General features: G+C 37.2%; 2 protein-coding genes across 2 annotated transcripts in view; both read right to left on the minus strand.

Annotated features, from left to right (window-relative positions):
* abca12 (ATP-binding cassette, sub-family A (ABC1), member 12) overlaps positions 1-10,107 on the minus strand; it is a 69,792-nt gene extending 59,685 nt beyond the window's left edge. The window contains exons 1-10 of the mRNA XM_067603320.1: positions 9,725-10,107; positions 8,499-8,576; positions 8,229-8,322; positions 6,059-6,209; positions 3,880-4,004; positions 3,360-3,433; positions 2,175-2,345; positions 1,294-1,487; positions 567-685; positions 213-313 (exon numbers count right to left, since the gene is read on the minus strand). Of these exons, the coding sequence (XP_067459421.1) occupies positions 213-313; positions 567-685; positions 1,294-1,487; positions 2,175-2,345; positions 3,360-3,433; positions 3,880-4,004; positions 6,059-6,209; positions 8,229-8,322; positions 8,499-8,564 (1,095 nt within the window). The 5' untranslated portion in view covers positions 8,565-8,576; positions 9,725-10,107. The remainder of the gene's footprint in view (positions 1-212; positions 314-566; positions 686-1,293; positions 1,488-2,174; positions 2,346-3,359; positions 3,434-3,879; positions 4,005-6,058; positions 6,210-8,228; positions 8,323-8,498; positions 8,577-9,724) is intronic.
* A 2,398-nt stretch (positions 10,108-12,505) lies between these two features.
* Positions 12,506-21,245, minus strand: pofut2 (protein O-fucosyltransferase 2). Its single transcript, XM_067603326.1, has 9 exons — positions 21,007-21,245; positions 18,721-18,974; positions 18,334-18,478; positions 17,999-18,109; positions 17,267-17,333; positions 16,861-16,986; positions 16,127-16,307; positions 15,755-15,878; positions 12,506-13,762 (listed from the first exon to the last, which is right to left on the minus strand). Exons 1-9 carry the CDS (start codon positions 21,180-21,182, stop codon positions 13,609-13,611), a joined length of 1,338 nt encoding a protein of 445 aa, XP_067459427.1. The 5' UTR covers positions 21,183-21,245; the 3' UTR covers positions 12,506-13,608.
* Between the last annotated feature and the right edge of the window lie 40 nt (positions 21,246-21,285).

Here is a 21,285-nt window from a genome sequence, read left to right on the forward strand (position 1 = left end):
AGGTCAGAGTGGGTGGGACCAGTTTGGCAACCCTGGAAAAAAGGTGTTGTGTATTTATTTAAAATTTGCAATATGCAAATTTGAAAAATATGTATGAAAAGGTATATCAAGGTATATCATTCGGATCTGACTTTATTTCATTCTCCACATAGTAAAGAAATGTATGCCCTGACATGTTTATTTTGTACATAAAGACTACGGGTAGCACGTACCTTATCCAACGGTATCTGGACATCTTGTAAAACCCGTTTCACAATTTCACTCAGTGAGTCATTGTGCAACGTGACAACATCTCCAAGGGAAATGGAAACATCTAGACAGAATCAAATCACGTCAGCAGAGAACTTGACTGATGACATTACTGAGGTGTTATGATATCAAAGGTGAACTGTATCTGCACTGTGGACTACTGAGCCACCATTTTAAATAAATTATACCATAAAGTTATATTATAGTGATCAGTGGTTCATTTACCTGCATATTTATAATCATACACTTAATATTCCCTCATGCATTTTCATCAAACACACACTCAAAATTGCAAAGAAGTGACAGTACATAGTTACCTTTGCCAGGCCAGTTTTGAACATAGTGGATCACGTTGATGCCTCCAACAAGTAGTGGGTATACCATGGAGACTGAGGCGTTGACTTCAGGGAAATTACTCTGGATGACATGCATAGCACTAGAGAGACCACGAGAGAAAAATATTTAATGCTCATGATAACACGGAACATGCAGCAAACCCCTAACAGAACTAATAATTAGACAAACTCTAACTTTCCCTGCTGCTAAATCCTGAAGTCTAAGATAATGGGGGCTTCAAACAGGGCTAGGGCTAAGTGTTTGAAAGCAAATACAATATTTCTAAGCTGAGGTCACCGGGGGTCGATTTTATTGTGCCTCAGTTCAGATTTTTAAAACGCCATCCCATCCATACCAAAACAGTCAGTGACTTTTGTGATTCCCCTCATAAACATCAGTCTCACAGCTCTTTAGAGCGAGGTGATTCACCTCACCTCAGTGGAAACTAATCATTAAAAAAACACAGGACTCTGCATTTAAATTAATAATTAATGACAGAAATTGTGTACAAAAATAAAATTTCAGACCAAAGGAGCTGCACTCACAGTCAACAATGTGCCCTGGCCTTTATTAAATATTAAATATATTATACATTTGATTCTACAATTCCCATCATGTCTCTTTTGTGTGCAAACCTTTCTAAATAAACACCACCATACAGTAGCCCTTCATCCACTTTAGATTGTTCCACCATTAAAAATACATTACCCCTGTATGTTGGTGAGAACGGCCTCTGTGTTGTCCAGTGCCTGGTCAAGAGAGCTTGGGGAGAAGAACTCGGGAATGGCTAGAAGGCTCTCCCACAATGAGGACTGATTTTGCAGCTGATCAAACACCAACACCGCCATCCCAGCAAACGTCATCAGCTCGTCTGGTTTTGTAAGCATCTGCTCCGTCAGTATCTGAAAACCAGAAAGGCAACTTCAGTCAGTTCAAAAACAAATCTCACGAAGAAGTTCATTAAGATTAGCACCATCATGTTGTCCTATCAGCAACCAGCTGACACATGCAGGCATAAACCCACATACTGTATGTATGCACACAAACACACACACACGCACACACACATTGTAAGGGCAGCAGCAAAGGTTAGATATCACAGGTAACGTACAAGATAGCGATCAATCATAATTAATAACTAAGAACATTCCTCCTTTGACATCTACTGGTTGCTGGTGCGTCTTTCAGCCAGGTATTTAAAGGAATGCTGTCCATCATGGTTTTGGTAGTCTGGTCCACTGGTCAAGATCCCATTGGGCTTGACAGCAGGTGTGATCATCATCAAAATATGGATAAGTTGAGCAATGGGCTGGTCAACCTAACTCATTGTTTTCAGTGAAGATCTGTTTTGTATTTTGTCAGTTCGTGATTTTTACAAGTCCAGAAGTATGAGCGAATATCAGGAAAATCTATTCAACCTAATATCACATGAATGACTAGTTAATGTTCAATAAGGCTGCTCAGTGATCAACAGAAGATTATATTTTTACAAGGCTGCCATTTGTTTAATTTCTCTGTGACTGTGTGAGCATTAAGGGGAGTGTTGTTGAAATATAGCATGGTGTTCATTGGGATGAAAAAACACACACCTGGTTTAATGTCTGGAGAAAGGCTTCAAACACAGTGTCGTTGGACTTGCAGAAAGTGACCACAGCATAGGTGACGGGGTTGGGTGAGGTTGTGTTAATCATGGGCAGAGTCGTGGTACAGATCAACCTCTTCAACAGGTGCACTGACTCCAGCATAGCGTTCAAAGCCTCCTGCAAAGGATATGATTCATACTGATTCAAGTTATTACACTTAAGCATCCATTAAGTGAAGCTATTCATTTATAAGGTCATTAATGATTGATTTTCTGAGTACAATTGTTGATTGTACTTCATATTCCAAATATTTTACGATTCCAATATCACATCTATGAATGAACTATTGCAGTGACTATTTATTTCTATACCTACTCAAACAAAACCCATTGTAAACCAAGTAATCATCATTCACACAATACATCATAGCATTATAAAAAATATAACTCTCGATGACTCTAACCAGTTATGCTGACTAAACTCTTTTGGATAAATTATTAATTTACCTCTGAAATGCTTTTACAATGTGATCAAACCTATTGAGTTTGCACTCGGCTTGACATTCTTATGACAATATTAGGTCAGTATAGCCGTGGTTAATAATATACTGAAGGCTTAAGACTTTGATTTGAGTTAAGAGACTTAAGTGAGGATTTCAAACTTCACATGGACCAGACTTGAACTGGAGACATTAAAGCAAAAGCTTGGCCAATTTTGACCCAGTTATATCACCGAGGAAAGAGTATGTGTTTCAGGATATTGGCTTTAAATACATTTTTCCTTTGTTTTCATCCCTTTGGAGCAGTTTTGAGGTGGGTGCTCTCCTTTTATAATTTTTTTATGAGTGGCTTGAATAGTCCTGTAGCTATTAAATTGAAGTAAAACATAACCATTTCTTGCTTCAATAGTGGTTACTGCGACTATAACACTTTCTCCGTTATAATCAAATGTAATGCGCTACAGTTTAAATGCAATACAGTGTTGTTTGCAAAAGAAAATAAACAGACATATATTCTAAGTAAACCTCCTAGGCCTCCCTATAAATCTGTCAGTTTTTTTTCTGAGGTCATCTCATGGCCAGTACATAAGAGACCAAACAAGGTTTCAATACTGCGATAACAGATATGGGAAACAGGCTCTTCCTTATTCTCAGCATTTTTGTTCCTCTCATTGTAAGTTAGTAATACCCACCTGATCACCCAGAAGAGTAGTATTGATGGTGTTCATGAAAGACACATTGTTAGGGTTTCCTTGGTTAGGTAGACCTTTAACACAGGAACACATTGTTGAAAAATTGGTAGTGACTGTGGCAGTTACAGCAATACCTACTATCATAGTCACCACACAATGCAAAAATGAGAAGTGCAGTGAGTAAACAATGCCCATATTATCTAAGAATTATGGTTCTTATGGTAATAGTTCAACATTTTTGGAAATATGTTTATTTGCTTTCTTACAGAGAGTTAAGTGAAAAGATTATTACCATACTTTACTTTTATTACCACTGTCTTTTAAATATAAAGCTATGGCCAGGAGATTAAGCTAAGCATAAAGCACAAATTCAAATTAAATTCCCAGTTAGAACATATATAAAAGGTCTACTCTATTTATTTTAACTACTGAAAAATACAATAAAGTGCCCCCCGAAGTACATAATTGAACCCAGAAGTGTGAAACTATACTGGAAAAGTGGAGGGATATAAAAACATACCCAAGACGTTGTTCAAGGCCTCAATCACTGCTGTAGGATCGTTGCTGGAGTCATTGGGGAATGCAAAGTTGAAAAAGTCTCCCCCCTGAAGCAGGTTTGCCAGTGGGGAGTCCGGGGGGGTCGACCTGCCATATAGAGTAAAAAGAAAAATCAGATGAGACAATGTGCAGTTGTGTTGCAGCTGTGACTTAATTCACTTTAAATAAAAAAGTTAGTCTTCTTAGAGAGTTTAATTTATGTTTCTGAAAAGCTAAAACATTTTCCAGGGTGTTCTAAGCTAAGTGGGTATTGTTAACTGTATTGGATAGCAACATTTGAACACCTTGACAATTTAGATATAACAACATTGTTTTTGTTAGCATTTGTGCCCATATATTGTCATTGAGTGCTAACAAAATAATCATCCTTTTTGGTTTATCTTGGTTAAAATGACATGATGACCTTAGATTAAGGACTAAAAACTCCATGACTCCATGATTCAGAAAAAACTATGAAAAAAATGTTCTAGAGAGAAAACTCGTGACAGAGGATAATGCTAGCTAAAAAAAAAAAAGGAGGTGGGACTTTGCCTCTCTAAAAAACAGAACTTGACTAAAAATAGCTATGACAGGGCATTAGGGTTAAGGGTGCAACAAACAGGTTTTCCTATCAGTCATTCTACGCTCTGTCAGGAATTTAAATGTCTGTGACAACACAACAACTTATGGAACAAAACCAACCAGAGACAAAACCTTCCACTGACTGATGCTGGTATTGAGCGCTTGGAGTACAAAAAAGTAGACAGGTTACAGCGAATAAGGTGCCTGTTTCTTAAAGATTATGTAACTCCAAGTGTTGACAGAGTTGTTTAAAAAAAACACAGTAGAAAAAGGACAAAAAAGAAGTCAGTCATCTACTATTTTATAACAGAAAAACAGACAAAAATAGACCAGGTTAAAGAAAGATTAAGACACATTTGTTTGATATCAGTTGTGACTCAAAACATAAAACTGGTGTGTCATAATCAGGAGTTAAAAGAGTACTCCACCGGTTCAGCGTTGCATTCCTATTGACCCTCAGCAACAAAGAAGTGCTCGGACTCTGTAATTTTGTCTTTTAACTTCCTGTTAAATAACAGAAGCAGTTCTGGTGTAGACAGGGAATTAAAAAACAAAATTAAGGATGTGTCACACTGTGTACATTGACATCTGCTGCTTGTGATCATCATGCTTTATTTCTTCATCCAAAACACAGATGAAATTCATTAAGTTAGTTATATTATTACAGTCCTTGGCATGGGCTTTTTTGTTGTTTTTCAATAAAATAGTGAAAATATATGTTTTAATTTATGTTGAAAAATCTGCTTTCCGACCAACAAAGTAAAAATCATCTGGTTTAGTGATCATTTGTGAAGAATGGTTATAAATTCATAACTTGCATCATCATACTGATAAGTTCACATTAGAGCTCTTGAAAATTTCACCATAGAAACAGCTACAACAACGCAAAGTAAGTGTTCCCAACTGAGAAATGTACAGGAGGCAGTGTGAGCTGATCAGGACCACAACCTTTTTTTTTTCTTAATTTCCTATAGCCAGCAATAGCCGCTGGAAGTGAAGAGACAAAACCAGAAATGGGTCAAAAGAAAAAAGGCCAATAACTTTGTCCAACTCACAATGGACAGTTTTAAAAGGTATCAGATTCAACAAAGGTATCAATTTTTTTTCCGCACATTCTTCTTCCTTGTCATAACTTGGTGCTGACATTACCCACAACCTCACTTCTTTCTAACTCCAACTCTTCAGCCTCAACCAATGTTGCCTTAAGGGTTTAATCAGACTTCATGCTGTTCGAATTTAGCTACAAAAGGCAGTGAAATCAGTGAAGTTCCCCTTAAGGAGAAGCGCTTCCCTCCACGGAGTGATATCTGCTGTTGGTGTATTTCCATGAACACACTGACTATTCATATCACATGATGCTGCTATGCCAAGTGTTCCTCAAGGGTCCTCTGCACACCTTTTCAATCACATGATACTGTGCCAATGGAGACATACTGTATGTTTAAGATGCACATGTTTTCATGTAGCAGTAGACGCAGTAGACGCAGTGATACTGCCTGAAATTATAACTTAAATATGAATTAGGCATTTCTGCAGGATAGATCAGGTAATGTGTAGACTGTACAGATGAATAGGGGTACCTTGCAGCCCTTGGTGATCTGTGTGTAGACTTTGATGCAGCTGGGTTCACCAGATGTGACTTGTTACGACAGTGGCTGTCTGTGTTACACATGAGGGTCTGCAAGAAAGGGAAGAAGCCTGTGCTGGGTAGGTTTCGAGGACCCACATAACCTAGAGGAGACAAGACAAAGTTGTTACTGTAGTGAGAATACTTTAACACCACTCCCATTAAAAATTGTTTCAGAATGCCACGGTCAGAAAACTATTTGAGCTATTGCGTAAAATCAGAACATAAGGAAACGAAACATAAAAAGCCTGAAGATCAGGGCGCAGTCAAGCCACCATGACTGAACTGACTGCATGGAAAAGTGCCTCTCTGGCATTCATTCTTGTTCATATTCTCACAGAAAGCAGTGTTTCAAAGAGAATAATAGCCTGGAAAAAGGTATTTGACTAAGCTTAGTCATGGCATTCTTGTAAGTCATTATGAACTATAGAGCACATAAACTAACTTTGAACAAATGAATTACATCAAACCTCAAGGTTAACGCCTAAACTCACACATACACAACCACTTGAATAGAATTAATGTACAATTTAGCTGGGGTGATATTGCACAATACCGACCCATGAGTGTAAAATAAAAAGAATGAAAAGGCAAGTATTTAAACATCCAACAACAAGGGAACAACATTGTGTCCATACACTTAAAATAGAACAGTAAGAGGCACTAAAACCAGCAATGCCAACAGTTTTTCATTATTTGATTAGAATGAAAATGCAGAAGACAGAATGCAAACGTTGCATTTTAACACTTGACAGCATTACTATTGTCTAACAATAGTAGAAAAGCATATCATTTGGCATCTGAATACATTTTTATATCGTTTTCAACCGTCTAATGGACAATAGTTACTGTATATTTCAATAATGTTCTTAAGAAAGTATCACTACTGTAAATGTGAGAAACAGTGGTTCGTGTTCAATTAATTTCTGAACAGTCTGGTCATCCCTTCATCTACTGGTTTTAAGCTGTACTACCTGATTCAAAGCTACAAATGGTTATGTAGTCTGATCATACAGACTTGCCTTTCTTGCGTGCGATTCAATACTATGCCTATTTCCAGCATGTATAAAACAAACAACCCACCACACAGCACTCAACAGCGGAGGAGAAGTCTATTGTTCAGATTCACTAGAATCTATAATAGGGCGAGCTGGGGTGATTAAATTACATATGAATCCCTGTATCCATTGAATCTGATCTAACAAAAAAAAAAAAGACTAAACAAAAGTGTGAGGGTAAATTGGTTGCAGTTAATACCAGGAATACAAATTTTACTGATGCTGTATATGATAGTAAAACTACATACTTCATAGCACACATTAACAGGTGTATAAAAGAATAAGGTCCTCTGAAAAAGATGTTGATGCTGTGATCAAATGTAGTGTCTGTCCCTCCTTCTTCAGCTAACTACTCATGTTATGTTAACACAAAGTTAGAAATGGGCATGTAAGTAACTCTCCTTCTCTAAACACCTTTCTCAGATTTCTTTCTCCAGAAAATAAGAATGAGCTTTCAGTCAGTTGGGTTGATAAGTAAAAGAGAACAAACATCATGTCATCAGTTTGGGGATAAACTTACATCTCAAGGACTGTTGAGGAAATTTGAGGTGAACTCTCCACTTGTTTGCTCTGATTGTGAAATTGGAATGTTTCCTTGTGTGTTGCGGCTATCATTCAAGATGACAAACAAAAACCTGCGCTCCGTGTCAAGTCAATATTGTATCAATGCAAACTTAAGCCGACTTTAGCTTTGCCTTTAGTTCCTCAATTTAGATTTTGCTTTACTCTTTATGAAACTTGTGATAATATCAGAATCATTTAGTGACCTGTTTTGTATGTTTTCAGAGAGATGACTAGATGTCTTGTTTATCTTTGCCTTAGTAAAGGGTCTAAGTTTAACTTTGCCCAGGCAGCATTCAGACTAGACTAGATATGTAGATATGTTAGACGGGGCTGTTACAGTCTACTCTGTTATGTTTTGTTGAATGCTTTTTTATGGTTGCTTTTTACACTGTATTGCATCATCCTGTTTGATTGTATAATATGAAGACTTGTCTTTGTAAAGACACGAACAAAACATAGACCTACATGAAAATACTTCTTCTCTCTGTGTTTTACACTTACATGTGTCTCTTATCACTGCAGGGAACTGGTTGCGGGTCACGGCGATGATGATGAAGATGATCAGAGGCCAGATGATCAGAGTCAGTGACCACACCTATAAGATGGGATATCATAATACACAGAAAACGACAATCAGTGCACAGTAATAATTTATTTATGAAGAGATTTTCCAGAAATCATTTCCAAAATGGCAATGTGATTTATTTATTTCTAACAATGGTAAAGTCAGCTGATGGAAAATAGGCATCTGTGTGATTTTATGTCACTCACCGGCTGTCTGATGACACCCAGCCCATTCTTCCAGAGAAGAAGTCGCAGCTGCCGGAAGAAGGCCATCAGTAGAGGAAGCTAAAGTGAAGGAAAATTGTATCAGTCCATTGACAAATAATTGAGACCACACTGATTTGTTTCCAATAAACTATAGTATGTAATAGTATGGTTCTATAATTTAATGTGCACATATAGTTGAAGTTGAAAGTTCACAACTTTTAAGCCATAGTGGATGAGAAGTCATTAGAGCGCTCAGGGGAATCGACATTTGAAACCGGGCAACTGAGCTGAGGAAAATTTTGTGATATGATCGAAAGCTCCACAACAGTAAACCTTTTGGTGAGTTTATTTGTCAACTGTAGGGGACTTAAACTGCAACTTAAACTTAAACTACTCTTTGGACTGACATTTCATCTCCCGTCAGCAATTGAACTTGAGCTGAATCCTCAGCTCCTTTCAGCACTTTCACTACAACTGGATGTGTCAAAATCATTTTATCGGCCCCGAGAGTGTTCCTGCAGCAAACTCCGGGACACCTTATAATTATTTACACTCCTGCCTCAAAGAGCTGTAGCTCATCCTCAGGTGATTCAAAATGCTGCAGCCTGTCTTCTTACTAAAGCAGACAAAGCGCATGAAGCACATTACTCCAGTGTTGGCCTCTTTCATTGCTGCCAGTGAAATTTAAAATTAAATATAAAATTTAGCTATCACCTGTCAGGCTTTACATGGTGAAGCACCTGAGTTCATCTCTGAATTGCTATGTCCTAAACTTTAGAATACTTAACCTTTAAGAATTTCACACTGGTTTTCTTAATTTTTTTTATTTTTTTTAATTTTTAAATATTTTTGTTTGTTTGTTGTTTTAATCCTCATCCTACCAACATATCTAACATACAAGACTGGAGACCCCAAGAATAAACTACTGTAAGAAACAACCACCATAGCAAAATGTCATCTTATTTCTTCTCACAGCATGACTAGTTATGTAATTTATGTCATCTGGAGAAAAAACAAACAAACAAACAAACAAAAAAACATTATTATTATTTTAGGAATGTTACAGCTAATTTGCATATTGGGTTCATTTGCGTATTGTTTTTCTTTAATTTCTTTAACCCTCCACCCTGATACATTTTAAAAGTTACCATAGCATTTCTTAAGAAAATTAGCTGCTTGAATTATTGATCGAATGAGGTTATGTAGTAATGTGTCCTTGAACTTACCTGGCTGCGTCTGTCCTCTGAATTGATTAAACTGATTGTTATCTGACTGTAGCTGGCAGGTGTTTAAGTAAGGACATGGCGCTGCAGGTGGCCCCTAGCAGGATGCCCTTTCCATCAGATGGTTATGGGAGTAAACACCGATCAAATTTACGCACAAAAAAAAAAAGAAAAAAGAAGAAAAAAGAGAAATATCCTCTTTAAATGATGCCGCGATTGCTGTGAAAATTGTGACTTTAACAACTGCCTACGCCTTTCTGCTCCTTGCCGTTTTGCTGGTGTGTGTGAGTGACTCTAGCTTTGTGTGAGAAGATAAATCTGTGAGAAGGGCGTGTACTGAGACTGCAACCTGTCCGCCCAAAACAAAGGAGCAGCACATGACTTCTGGGAACAGTTTACCCATTATGACAGACTGCGGGCCGCTTAAAGTTATTTACATCAAATCATTTACATTATAAAATCAAACAATTATAGGATAATCTTTCTAATAGACTTTTAGAGCAAGGAATGACACATCTTATAAATTAAAGCTGTTGTGAAATTATTATTCTTTATTGTTGGTTGTTTGTAGATAATGATCATCAATCTACCTACACAGTCACATGGTCAGATCTCAGCTTAATTAGACATTACTCGACCCTCCTGACACCTAACTGTAATGTAAAAGCTTAGTCTTTAAAGAATAGTCTTTAATGTATTACCTTATATTATACTGTAATATGTTTAATATATTCTATAATCAGTTTATGTAATTAATCTTTTTACTGTCTCCAAAATATACTCACAATAACCTACAAATATTATATGTGATGGTCTTGTTGAGGTTTTAACCTTTACATACTTTTCATATGCTGACTCATAAATAGTCTCTATACCAGACTTAAAAACGACAAATGTATTTTTCATTCATAAATGTCTCATTAGTCATTAATAAATGGGTTAATGAAGCTTTCAGAGAGCAGAAAGAGTGTATTCTTTAGGTTGTATTTGTTTATGGAGAAAAAAACATTCACAATTTCACCATACAGTATTATGTTCCTATGTTACCTAAAACAGTAGAACATAACCGCTATAATAATGATTTCAATGAGTGTTATTGAATGTGAAGAATGCAACAACATTTTTGAATAGTAATTTTTAAAAAATTTTAATACATACGAGTCAAATTTAACCCTCTCTATGTACAACAATATACAAAAAAAGTTGAAATATTTCCATTTTTGGATCACTTTAGGAACAGTCATAAAATTTAAGTCTAAAAGAAAGGTGTGAAAGGTGAAAGATTTTAGTTATATATAGGTTTATAGGTCCTATTCAGGGCAACTTCTACATAATTTGGAGTGATTAAGTGATAAATAAAGTGATTAATAGAGAGAAATATAAATATCTAATTAAGCTGACACACAACTGACATTTCACATTATTTTTCTCTAAGGTACAGCATGGATTTAGAGGGGGCAGGGCAACACCGAGCATCACATTACGAAAGCTTGTGAGGTGTTGCTGGAGAGGTGTGCGTCTCCGTTGGGAGAAGTCACACTGATATTGTGTGGAGGATCCACAGGGAAACGTGAAACCGTGCAAATCACATGATTACTGTATGTTGAGAGGGAAAAGACAAAGCAAATCCAAATTATACTCAGGAAAAATAATGATATAACAAACAAAAGTATATGATTTAAAGAACACTGTAAAAAACAATGTCTGTCTTTGCCACACCTCACTTTAGTTCACATCTCAACTGCCAACACAAGTATGTGAAGGCAAGAGGCCAAGATTTCAGCAACTGTGCATACAGACAATGCTGAATGATGTGGCAGTTTTTTTCTATTTAAAACATGAGCTTGTACTAGACAAGACAATCCAGTCTGCAATGTTCTTTTCGACAGTAACATCTGCCAGGTGAAGCATTATAGGCCTGTGAAGATTCTTTTCATTTCCAGTCACTTAAAGGGCAAAACAAAACAGGGTTGGGTCAAACAAGTGTATAGGTGACATCTGACACTGTTGCATTGTTAATCTAGAAACATCAATAAGAATTCCCTTATCAGGGTAGTCATACTGGTTTTTCATCTTGATAGCATGCCAGAAAAAACTGTCAGGGCTGCTGGTAAGCAGGATTCAGGGTAAACCACTGGCGCCCGAGGCACAATTCCTCTGATTTAATTCACTTCATTAGGTTGGAGAACTTGATCTAGAGTTAAGCGTAGACATTTTCTTCAGGAATTTTAAAAAGGTTACAGGCGTTCAACGGCTTTTTTTTTTTTTTTTTTTTTTAAACTTTTCTCAGCCCTAGAAGAAGACACAGAAAAAGAATGTATAAAGATGGCTGCCTCTTAATCTCACTTGTAGTATAGACATAGACATACAGTCATACTAGAAATCTCTGCTGCTGTTTTTAAGGACTAAATCATAGGTTTGTGGTCTAAATTATATCAATTTAGAGGTCCACAGCATGTAAAATATTTGTACCCCCTGCTCTAGCACACTCTTTTCTTTCTGAGTTGATCTATTTTAAACAAGCAGACTATGACTATGTACACATGCTCCACAACACTCTCATCACTATGAATAATAATAAGTACATAGTCTGACATTACATGAATTTTCTAATAATCAAGTATATACAGTATATATTTCAAAACATCTTGTTTGCTGGTACAGGGATTTTTACATAATGTCATTTACATCATTGTTTTCAAACTTTAACTGCTGATTTTAAATGTAATTTAAGTGAATAGACAGCGTCTACCAAAAATAAACATTTTCACACATCCCTTTTTTGTCGTATTCAAACTTGGTTTTATTCAACACCAAAATCATACACCTGCTGTACAAACCAAGTCATGAGACAATGCCCATACCAAACACTTTTTAATCCAAATGTGTGGATCCTCTGGAGGGATCTGGAGGGAAAGGGAAAAAGTTTGTACTGCAAGATAACAGCTTGATGGCTGGCTAGTGTTGAAACCCACGGTGACTCCTTTGTGTCATCTTGTATCATCAAGTATAATACTACCATAATGTGCTCTATGTCTGTGGCTAAAAAAGACAAGGTAGAAAGAATACTCAATTATCAAAATTCTTCAGAGTCATATTTCCTTCTTTTCCAGCATCAGTGACATTGTAGTGTAATTCCATGTAACAAATGTCAATACTGGCACAAATATAAAATAAGGGAGGAAAGTTATTCTACACAAACACTGAAATAACAGTGGAAGTAGATGGGAAATGTACCTCTTTTTAACAAATCTTAAGTTAGGAATCATTAGGTTCTGTTTGGTCTTTAATCCTAATAAAAACACATGATTTATATGCTGGATTTACAGTCTTCAATGCTTCTTACATGTAATTTATGAAATTTAAAAAAAAAAAACTCCTGGTCAAATATTTTGTAAAAAAAAATAATTCAGCATTTAAGTCCAATTGTAGACGCTCAACACCTCTGAATAGTGCTGAGTCTAATCACTGCAATCTTAAAAAAGGTTAGAATTTTCCCATACGGCCACACAACACTGTCTGTTGCAGTCATGTAAAGACACTTTTTTTTTTTACCAGTGTTGCTGGCATTAGCAATAAATAACAGAAATTATGTAAAATGCCACACTGTCATGAGAATCCACACTAAACATACACAGATGTAAGTGTTAAACATTACAGTAATACATGTTTGGCAGCACAGTCTTGGCCCTTTGAGCGTAAGTTTCAGTCACAGTGGTCACTACAGACCTGATTGCACAACTCAATAACCATAAAAAGTAAAAAAAAAAAAAAAAAGAAAAAAAAAGAACAGCAAACAGTTAAAATACTTTGTAAATTTCATACAAATAAATGTCACTTTTAACACTGTTTTTGGCACTTCTGTGTGTCAGGAAAGTCAGATTACATCAGTAAACTATTTTCCAGTGCGTAGGCTGTTCACATTCCTTCTCAGTGTCCCCGCAGAAACGGTTGTATGTAGTTTTGGGGTTAAAACCCAGGATCTCCCTCTCTTCATGGATCCGGAAAGAGAAGGTGGACACTGATGTTCCTATGAAGAATCTGAAAAAGAAAATTGAAAATAAATAAATAAATAAATAAAAGGACAACAAAAGCACTGTACACCATGCTACATTAGCATGTGCATTGAGCGCAGCATGTGTCATCCAGACTAGTTTTTCAAGTTGAAATATTTTCCATGGGCAGGTTCAGCTAAAATATTCGAGTTACCCAACATAACATTTAGTTGTTTCCAAGTTAAGTTAGGTAACTGGCATTAGCTTACTAGTACTCAATAACCACCTTTTTAAAAAGAATCATCAATAATACACGGATTACAATACATAACTACCAAATATACACAGCTTGCCTTTTCATACAGGGCTTTCAGAAAGTATTTCACATTTAGACACATTTTTAATTGACCTTTTTTTTTTCTTAAATCAGTCAACGGATCAGATCAGTGTCTCAAATCAGATCTTTAAGACAGACTGTCCACACTGTTATTTGCAAGTGATCAGATCGGCACGGGTTGCTGTGGGAATGACGTAGGCGTCAGTAACTTTCCAACTTTCCAGCTTTCCAATAGGGGAGCATGAGAAATGGAGATCCATCATCCCCCGAAAGTGCTGTCAGACAATTTATTTCAGCATCTGTCGACAGACTGTTGTTCTCTGTGTTGTCCTCCGTGTTGTCCTCCATACCGCTCTGCTAGTAGCAGCATGGATTCTGCTCAGCTGCTCTGATGCACTCCCATCACTCTGGATTTGACGTGTTTCGTGTTGCAAGTGGCACAAAAGACACTCTGAAATCCGATTTGAGCATCAAGACCAGTCAGACTGAGTCACATCTGTAGAAATCCGACTGGAATCACAAAAATCACATTTCATGTGTTTTTTTGCTGTCCAGAATTTCTAAAATCAATCTGGATACAATTTGGATATGCCAAAAAATTGATTTGGGCTGGCAGACTGAACAGGGCCTAAGTCATGCTAGCAGCTCTGTGAAGCTTTGGGCTTTGCATGGATGTATTATAAGAGCTGGATAGGGCTCCGCTCCAGTGGCCACACTTTTGATCCATGGAGGTTTTATATTTGTAAAACTTTCCTCATGCCGAGAAGTCATTTAAAAATCTGTGACGTCATCACAATGTAAAGTCTATGGGCTGAGCGGGAACTCGTGGGCGGGGCCAGCGGGAGAAACACTACTACACATATTCAGTGGGCAGCATACCTTTGGAAGTAAACCCTGAAGCTAGAAACTTTTTTGGCGTATGCGTCAGGTGAGCAATTCTTATTGGACTGGATAGGCACCATTTTCAGTCTGGGATCCAGCTCTTACAAAACATCCATGCTATTATGCTAATGTTTACCATGTTCACCATCTTAGTTTAGTGCGCCAGCATGCTATTTAGCACTAAACACAAATCACAGCTGAGGTTGATCGGAGTGACAAAAAAATTTGCAGTTCTTTGATCATAAATCAAAGTGTTGTACAAATTAAAGTTTTCAACTGATAAATATGAAATATTTTGAAAGGTCCCAACAGCTATTACAATTTACCTTGTGGGGAACAAAAATGTCTGTACCACCTTAATGCAATCCATGTTCAAAGTGTATTTTTCACTCGAACCAAAAATGTCAATAGTGCTACACAAAAAGTCAGGAGATCACAAGTCATTGAAATACATCATCTGCGAACCACAATGTCTGTAACAGATATTTCACTGGATCAGTGAAAACTTTATACAGCCGGTGGTGCCAGAGGAAATGTCAGCAGATGATCAGCATACATGTTGTGCTGAATTTCATGGCAATCCATTTAATATTCATTGAGAAATTTCAGTCATTTTCAGAAAATCTTGAAAACTTTTTAAAGGTTAAATCAACACCTAATCACATGCGCCAGAAAGCAGTGGTTTAAATGAAAAACCCACAGCTGCACACTTGCAGTTAACAAAAGAATCATTAACAAGTAAAATCTGTGACTCTTTATTGTCTGTTAACAACTTGTTACACTAATCATCATGTAATGAATACATGTAAACTAATTTACCTTGCATGGGCACAGATCCACTGGTCAATGATGGCCACCCCTCCATCTTTAAGGAGCTCTAGGTCCTCTGTGGATGATTCAAACCGCACCATCTCTGGCAACAACCTGTTCAGCTCCTTCAGATCTATAGGATTACATAGTTTACACAGGATTATATAAACATTTATAGTGACTATGATTATACTGATATACTACTACTAGTTACGATCATTATTATTACTATACAAGGTCTTCTTTTCATTATTATCATTATAATACCTGGAATTCAAAATAAGCACAATACTTTACATAAGAATAAGGAAAATACTGAGGCACCTATGTCAATATTACGATTTTGACATTTGTACATTGAATGTGTTGGTATGTCATTACCTTCCTCATCTGCATCTGTTGCAACAAACACTTTGTCAAGTTTGTGCTTCTTCATCAGGCTGCGTATTTTTTTGACTGCCCCCTTAAGGCTTGGTACATCCTCCCTGTGACCCCAGATGAAGTCCTTTCTGCGCAAGTGGACCCCAAGATATGGACCACCTTTAGCTGAGCCCAGCTTGGCCTGAAGAGAAAATGGAAAAATAGCAGAACACAGCAGAAATTATGTATTCAAAACTTAAAGCTTGGTAATCAAATGGCTGAAATGAATGGTTGTTTTCAAGATTCATCAATCCCAACGCCAATCCATGAAACTGCAAAATCAAGATATGGAGACTCAAACAGCGCATATATTACATATGAAAAAGTTTATGTCAATTTACAACACAATAACAACAACTCATAATATTACAGAATGATTGAGAGGAGGTTTGTGAAAATTTTATGCTTAAATGTTCAATTTTATATTTAACATCAGCTTTCATAATAACAAAATAGTTACTTTACTTCATTAGTGGACTGATACTAGATTTGGTATGGCTCAATAAAGAACAGGCCTAATTTATTAAAAATATTTTCATCATCACCCTTTTAAAGATGCAAAAACAATCCCAGCAAACAGGTAACTGATACAGTAAATGGTGATGGTCCCATTGCTAGTTAATAATGTAAAATTCCACAGTCTTAATTCCATCAGTACAATCACAGTCACAGCACAATCAGATACACTGACTCACCTTCATGCGAGTCCAGTCCTCACTGTATATGGTGTGGTCTCTGTCATCTGTAGAGTTCAGGTACTTTGCTCTGAAGTTATCTCCTATGAGTCGCAGGTGCTTGGCAAAAACCATACTGCGGCGTGTCTACATTAAATAAAGACAATTACAGAGATTCCTGCATCATTTTACAGATAAGATAGTTTGCCTTGCAGCCTAGGTTTAAAAATGCTCCCGAAAAATGAAATGCCACACTGTATGTTATTTTCAGTGATGGTCACTGAAAATAACAATGCTACAGGGTAACACTACACAGACAACAACCAATATCTACTAACGCTGAGCTCAGATCAAATAAAAAAATATAAGAAAAAATGTGTTACCTGACACACCAACATTACTATTATGATATTAGCCCATTACTTACATCCCAGTAATCCTTCCCAGCATAGTGATCATGGAGGAGTGTCTCTGCTCGGTCAAGCATAACTGATCTGCAAAACAGCAGCATCCAAACACGTCAATCCCTGTAAGTGCCACCAAGATCTGAGAGAACAAACTGTAATTATCACTTAAGCAGCAGATCGTCTTTCAGCAGGTTTTGTGCTTAATACTTTGGCCGTTTCACTTAGACATTAATACTTTTGAAACATACGTCATCTGTCTATCTTTAGCCTTGCACATATCCTGTATATTTGAGTTGATTACCAGATACTGAGAGAGAAAAGAGATACACAGAAAGTGTTTGGATATTTGTAAAACAATTCAAAAGCCAGTAGGTGCTATGACGTATTGGCCAGTTATTTTATAATTATTATAGAAAAACCCAGATTTAATTTTCAGTGCAATTGCTCATGTGTGTTGTTTTTTGAGCGCTTGCAAATGCAGTGTCTGAAATTAATTTTAAAGGATTACCTGCACCTCACCTCTTCATACATATACAAGCCATAATATTTAATATGCTGTACATCGTTTACTCAGCCTACTTTCAATGCTGTTTTATGTGTAAAATTAGATATTGTGTTAAATCAAATATTATTTACAAAAAGGATACAGTTTGATAATTACAATGAAACACAAGACAAATTTAATCAGGTGTCAAGACACTGTGTTTGTGTATAAGTATATTTCACATCAACATGTTGCTTTGAAGACTCACGTCACCGTGATGTTTTTCTGAAGAACTGGGGCCATGATGGAGGCATGGCCTTGAGCTGATATACATGTTACATTTCGTGCTCTTGTCTCCTCATAGCCCCAAAACCAGCCCCTTGGAAACAGACACAAAACAAGATAGATGAGACAGTTGATGATGAACGGAGAGACAAGAGATGTGTAAGCAGAAGAGACATCATTTATGCGGAATAACTGTGAAAGTGATCCATCATTGTGTGTTTTGTCTTAAAAAAAATCAGAATTCATTTTCTTTGGCACTAAAAAAAAAAAAAAGAAAAAGATTTGAGAAACCCTGCATGTCAAAAAACATCAGCATACCTGTAGTAGCCCTGTTTATCTTTTGAGTACAACAACTTCTCAATGCACGGCCGCTCGTCAACTTTTTCCTCCCATTTCCCATCAGTCCATCCCTCAGCATAGTTCTGCAGCACCAGGACCTGATCAATGAATGGGCCTCCATTCTCTAGAACCAAGGGAGGAACAAAACACATTGATTTTGTGTTTGGCTTCAACACACCTAATAAAGTGAGCAGGGAGCACTCTGTTGTAAAAGCTAATTAAAAAGTGGTGACCGCGCAATGTGAAGAAGAACCACGTATACATACAGAGAGAGATAATGAGGTTTCAGTAGGTTTGCATGCCAGACAAGTGAAAATCTTTCAGAAACTGTAACCCTAGTCTGAATCGCCAAAATAAAAAGCTCACCAGCAATGAATTCCTCATACTCGATCACAGGCACGTTGGCCTGCAGGCTGGTGAGGCTGAAGAACTCTCCCCAAGGGATGCGGATCTGGTGGATGTTGGGGCTCTGCCAATGATACAGGCGACCCCATGGGGGAAGCACAAGGACCCAGTCATCCCCCTCCTTCCTCAGAGTTTTCACTAGGGAGGCCATACGGATGTAGACATCTCTCCGCAGGTTGAAACCCTCCGGGGGGTTCACGTCATACAAAAGGTATCTGAGGTAACAAGAGAGGACATAAGATCTTGAAGTTTGAGCAGCAGGAAGAGTGAGGGATGGCTGTCTTCACAATACACTGAACCTACCTTGATCAAATTCAAAATGTCAGGTATCATCTGTACAATAAAAGCATGTCATATTACAGTTGTTTCTTTCCAAATTATGTTTACTCTAGGACCTACAGCTAGTTATAATTTATAATGTTTTAGAAAACTATTCTTTCTTTCTTGGCAATGTAGTTTCAGTTAACTAGCTTTTAACTATCCAAGCTGTTCACATCCTGTGCCATCCTGTCTGTTGCCAACTGTCTAACAAATAGTCATGCAGGATCATCATAAAACGATTCCACAAACAAAATTGTGCCATGATGCAGAGAGGTCAGAGAGGAGAATGACACATCAAGAGTTACACAACAGGTAAATGCTATGTTGTGGTTTTAAATGCTTTTGTTTGGTGAATTGGCTCCACTTGCTGCTGTTCTGTTTCATTTCTGCCATAAGCCCGGGGCTTTCTGTACAGAAAGGAGCTTGCAGCTATACCATCATATTTTGCCATGGCATCATCATTCCAGTTGTAAACTAAAATGAGAAATGCATCGTGCAATTTCTTGAGACAATATACAAAATGTATTGGTACCTCTATGACCTCCACCAGCAGACACAGGACCAGCTTCTCTCCAGAAGTTGTTGCCCTACTAAATAGCTGACCCATACTGTTATTAAACTGGACTTTGCAGCTCACATCCCTCGTTCAATCCCTACACTTTCATACATTTCATCAAACTGAACTTAACATTGTACATTGCATTCCACCTCTTATATAATATAATTCTTTATTGCACGTCACATTTGATTTTTGTTCTTGTCACCTTCACACACTTCATTTTTGTCAGTAGCGCAGTTCATACTTCCTTTGCACAATCAATATTTCATTTCAAGTTTAAATCCCATTTCAAAGCTATTATTATTCAATTCTGTAAACAAATTTAAACAGTTTTATTTAATTTTAACACTACTTTGTGTATTTCACTATCATTAATTACCACCTTACTCGTGTTCTATTTTTATTCTTCTATGTTGCGTTTGTGGTAACAAACGCCAAGCCACACTCTTTGTATGCTTGCATTATATGTACTTGGCTAATAAACAGATTCTGATGACAGTGAGAGAACCATCATACCCGTTTACTCTGGGAATACCCCGCTCCATTGCAGAGTGCTGAGGTCACAAATGAGGCAAAGGATACCCCTGTAAGGTGCTTTATCAGATCCAAAGCCTGGGCAAACAATTGCCCATGACTAAGTATCACTACCAGTTAAGTAACCCATACCACTTTATCTCAAAAGGTCAAAATTCAATTCAATCCTGACATTAGATATCACCATGTGACATATACAAACACAGCATCCTCTATCTTTCTTCTTTAACACGAATTTGGTTCCAACACATGGTTACTACTATTTGGTTTAATCAAGTAAATACACCCTTAAAATGAATATTTAACGTTAATGTCTAGACCAAAATTACGGACATCCCGAATATGCGAAACCCAGATGAGCACTTGGTTAATGTTTAACGTTAGTCGCTGGCGACATTGCATTTCAACGTTAAGTTGCTCAAAAGAGGGCGGAAAAATACATTTTATCACTATAAAGTGCTGCTTTGTGAGAAATCAACACGCCGAATTTCACTACTACGCTATACTATTTTGTAAATGTATTAAAAGTTGCGTCTACAAAGGCTGCATGGATATCACATGCAAAGAAGCCATTAAATTAACAACTTTTTGAATGGAGTCAGGTACACAATTAACGTTACCTCAGTGAGAGTGCGGGGCTTATCAACACAAGCGGCCAAGTCTTACGAAGGGAATAGAAAGACAGCCTTAAAATGGCAAGAGTGTAACGTCAAGCTGTACTGACTGCATACATAAACGCCAGCGTTACATTTGAACAAAAGTGAGTGACTGTAACTTACTTTACGTTAGCCAAGAGTAGCTAGCTAACAGTAACAACATACCAGTGAACTCACCGTAGGTCCCGGGCGGCAGCGATGGGTACACTAGCCGTGTGACTCGCACTGAACGCATTGTCAGTGTTTCCACTTTTGAATAATGCGAAAGCGACTAAAATGGATAAGCAGAATGCGGTAAAATAATAAGTTGAAGCGATGAATATGACTGGTATATGCAGCTGTCTGTGCGCCATATTTCCTCAGAGCCACGCACTTCCCGGAAGGGTATAAAGCGTCTGTACAGTTGCCAAGCAACCATCACATGCAGCCAGCAAGAATGTTTTGTGAAAAAGCTGT

The sequence above is a fragment of the Thunnus thynnus genome, chromosome 11 (assembly GCF_963924715.1).
Source record: "Thunnus thynnus chromosome 11, fThuThy2.1, whole genome shotgun sequence".
Taxonomy (NCBI): domain Eukaryota; kingdom Metazoa; phylum Chordata; class Actinopteri; order Scombriformes; family Scombridae; genus Thunnus; species Thunnus thynnus.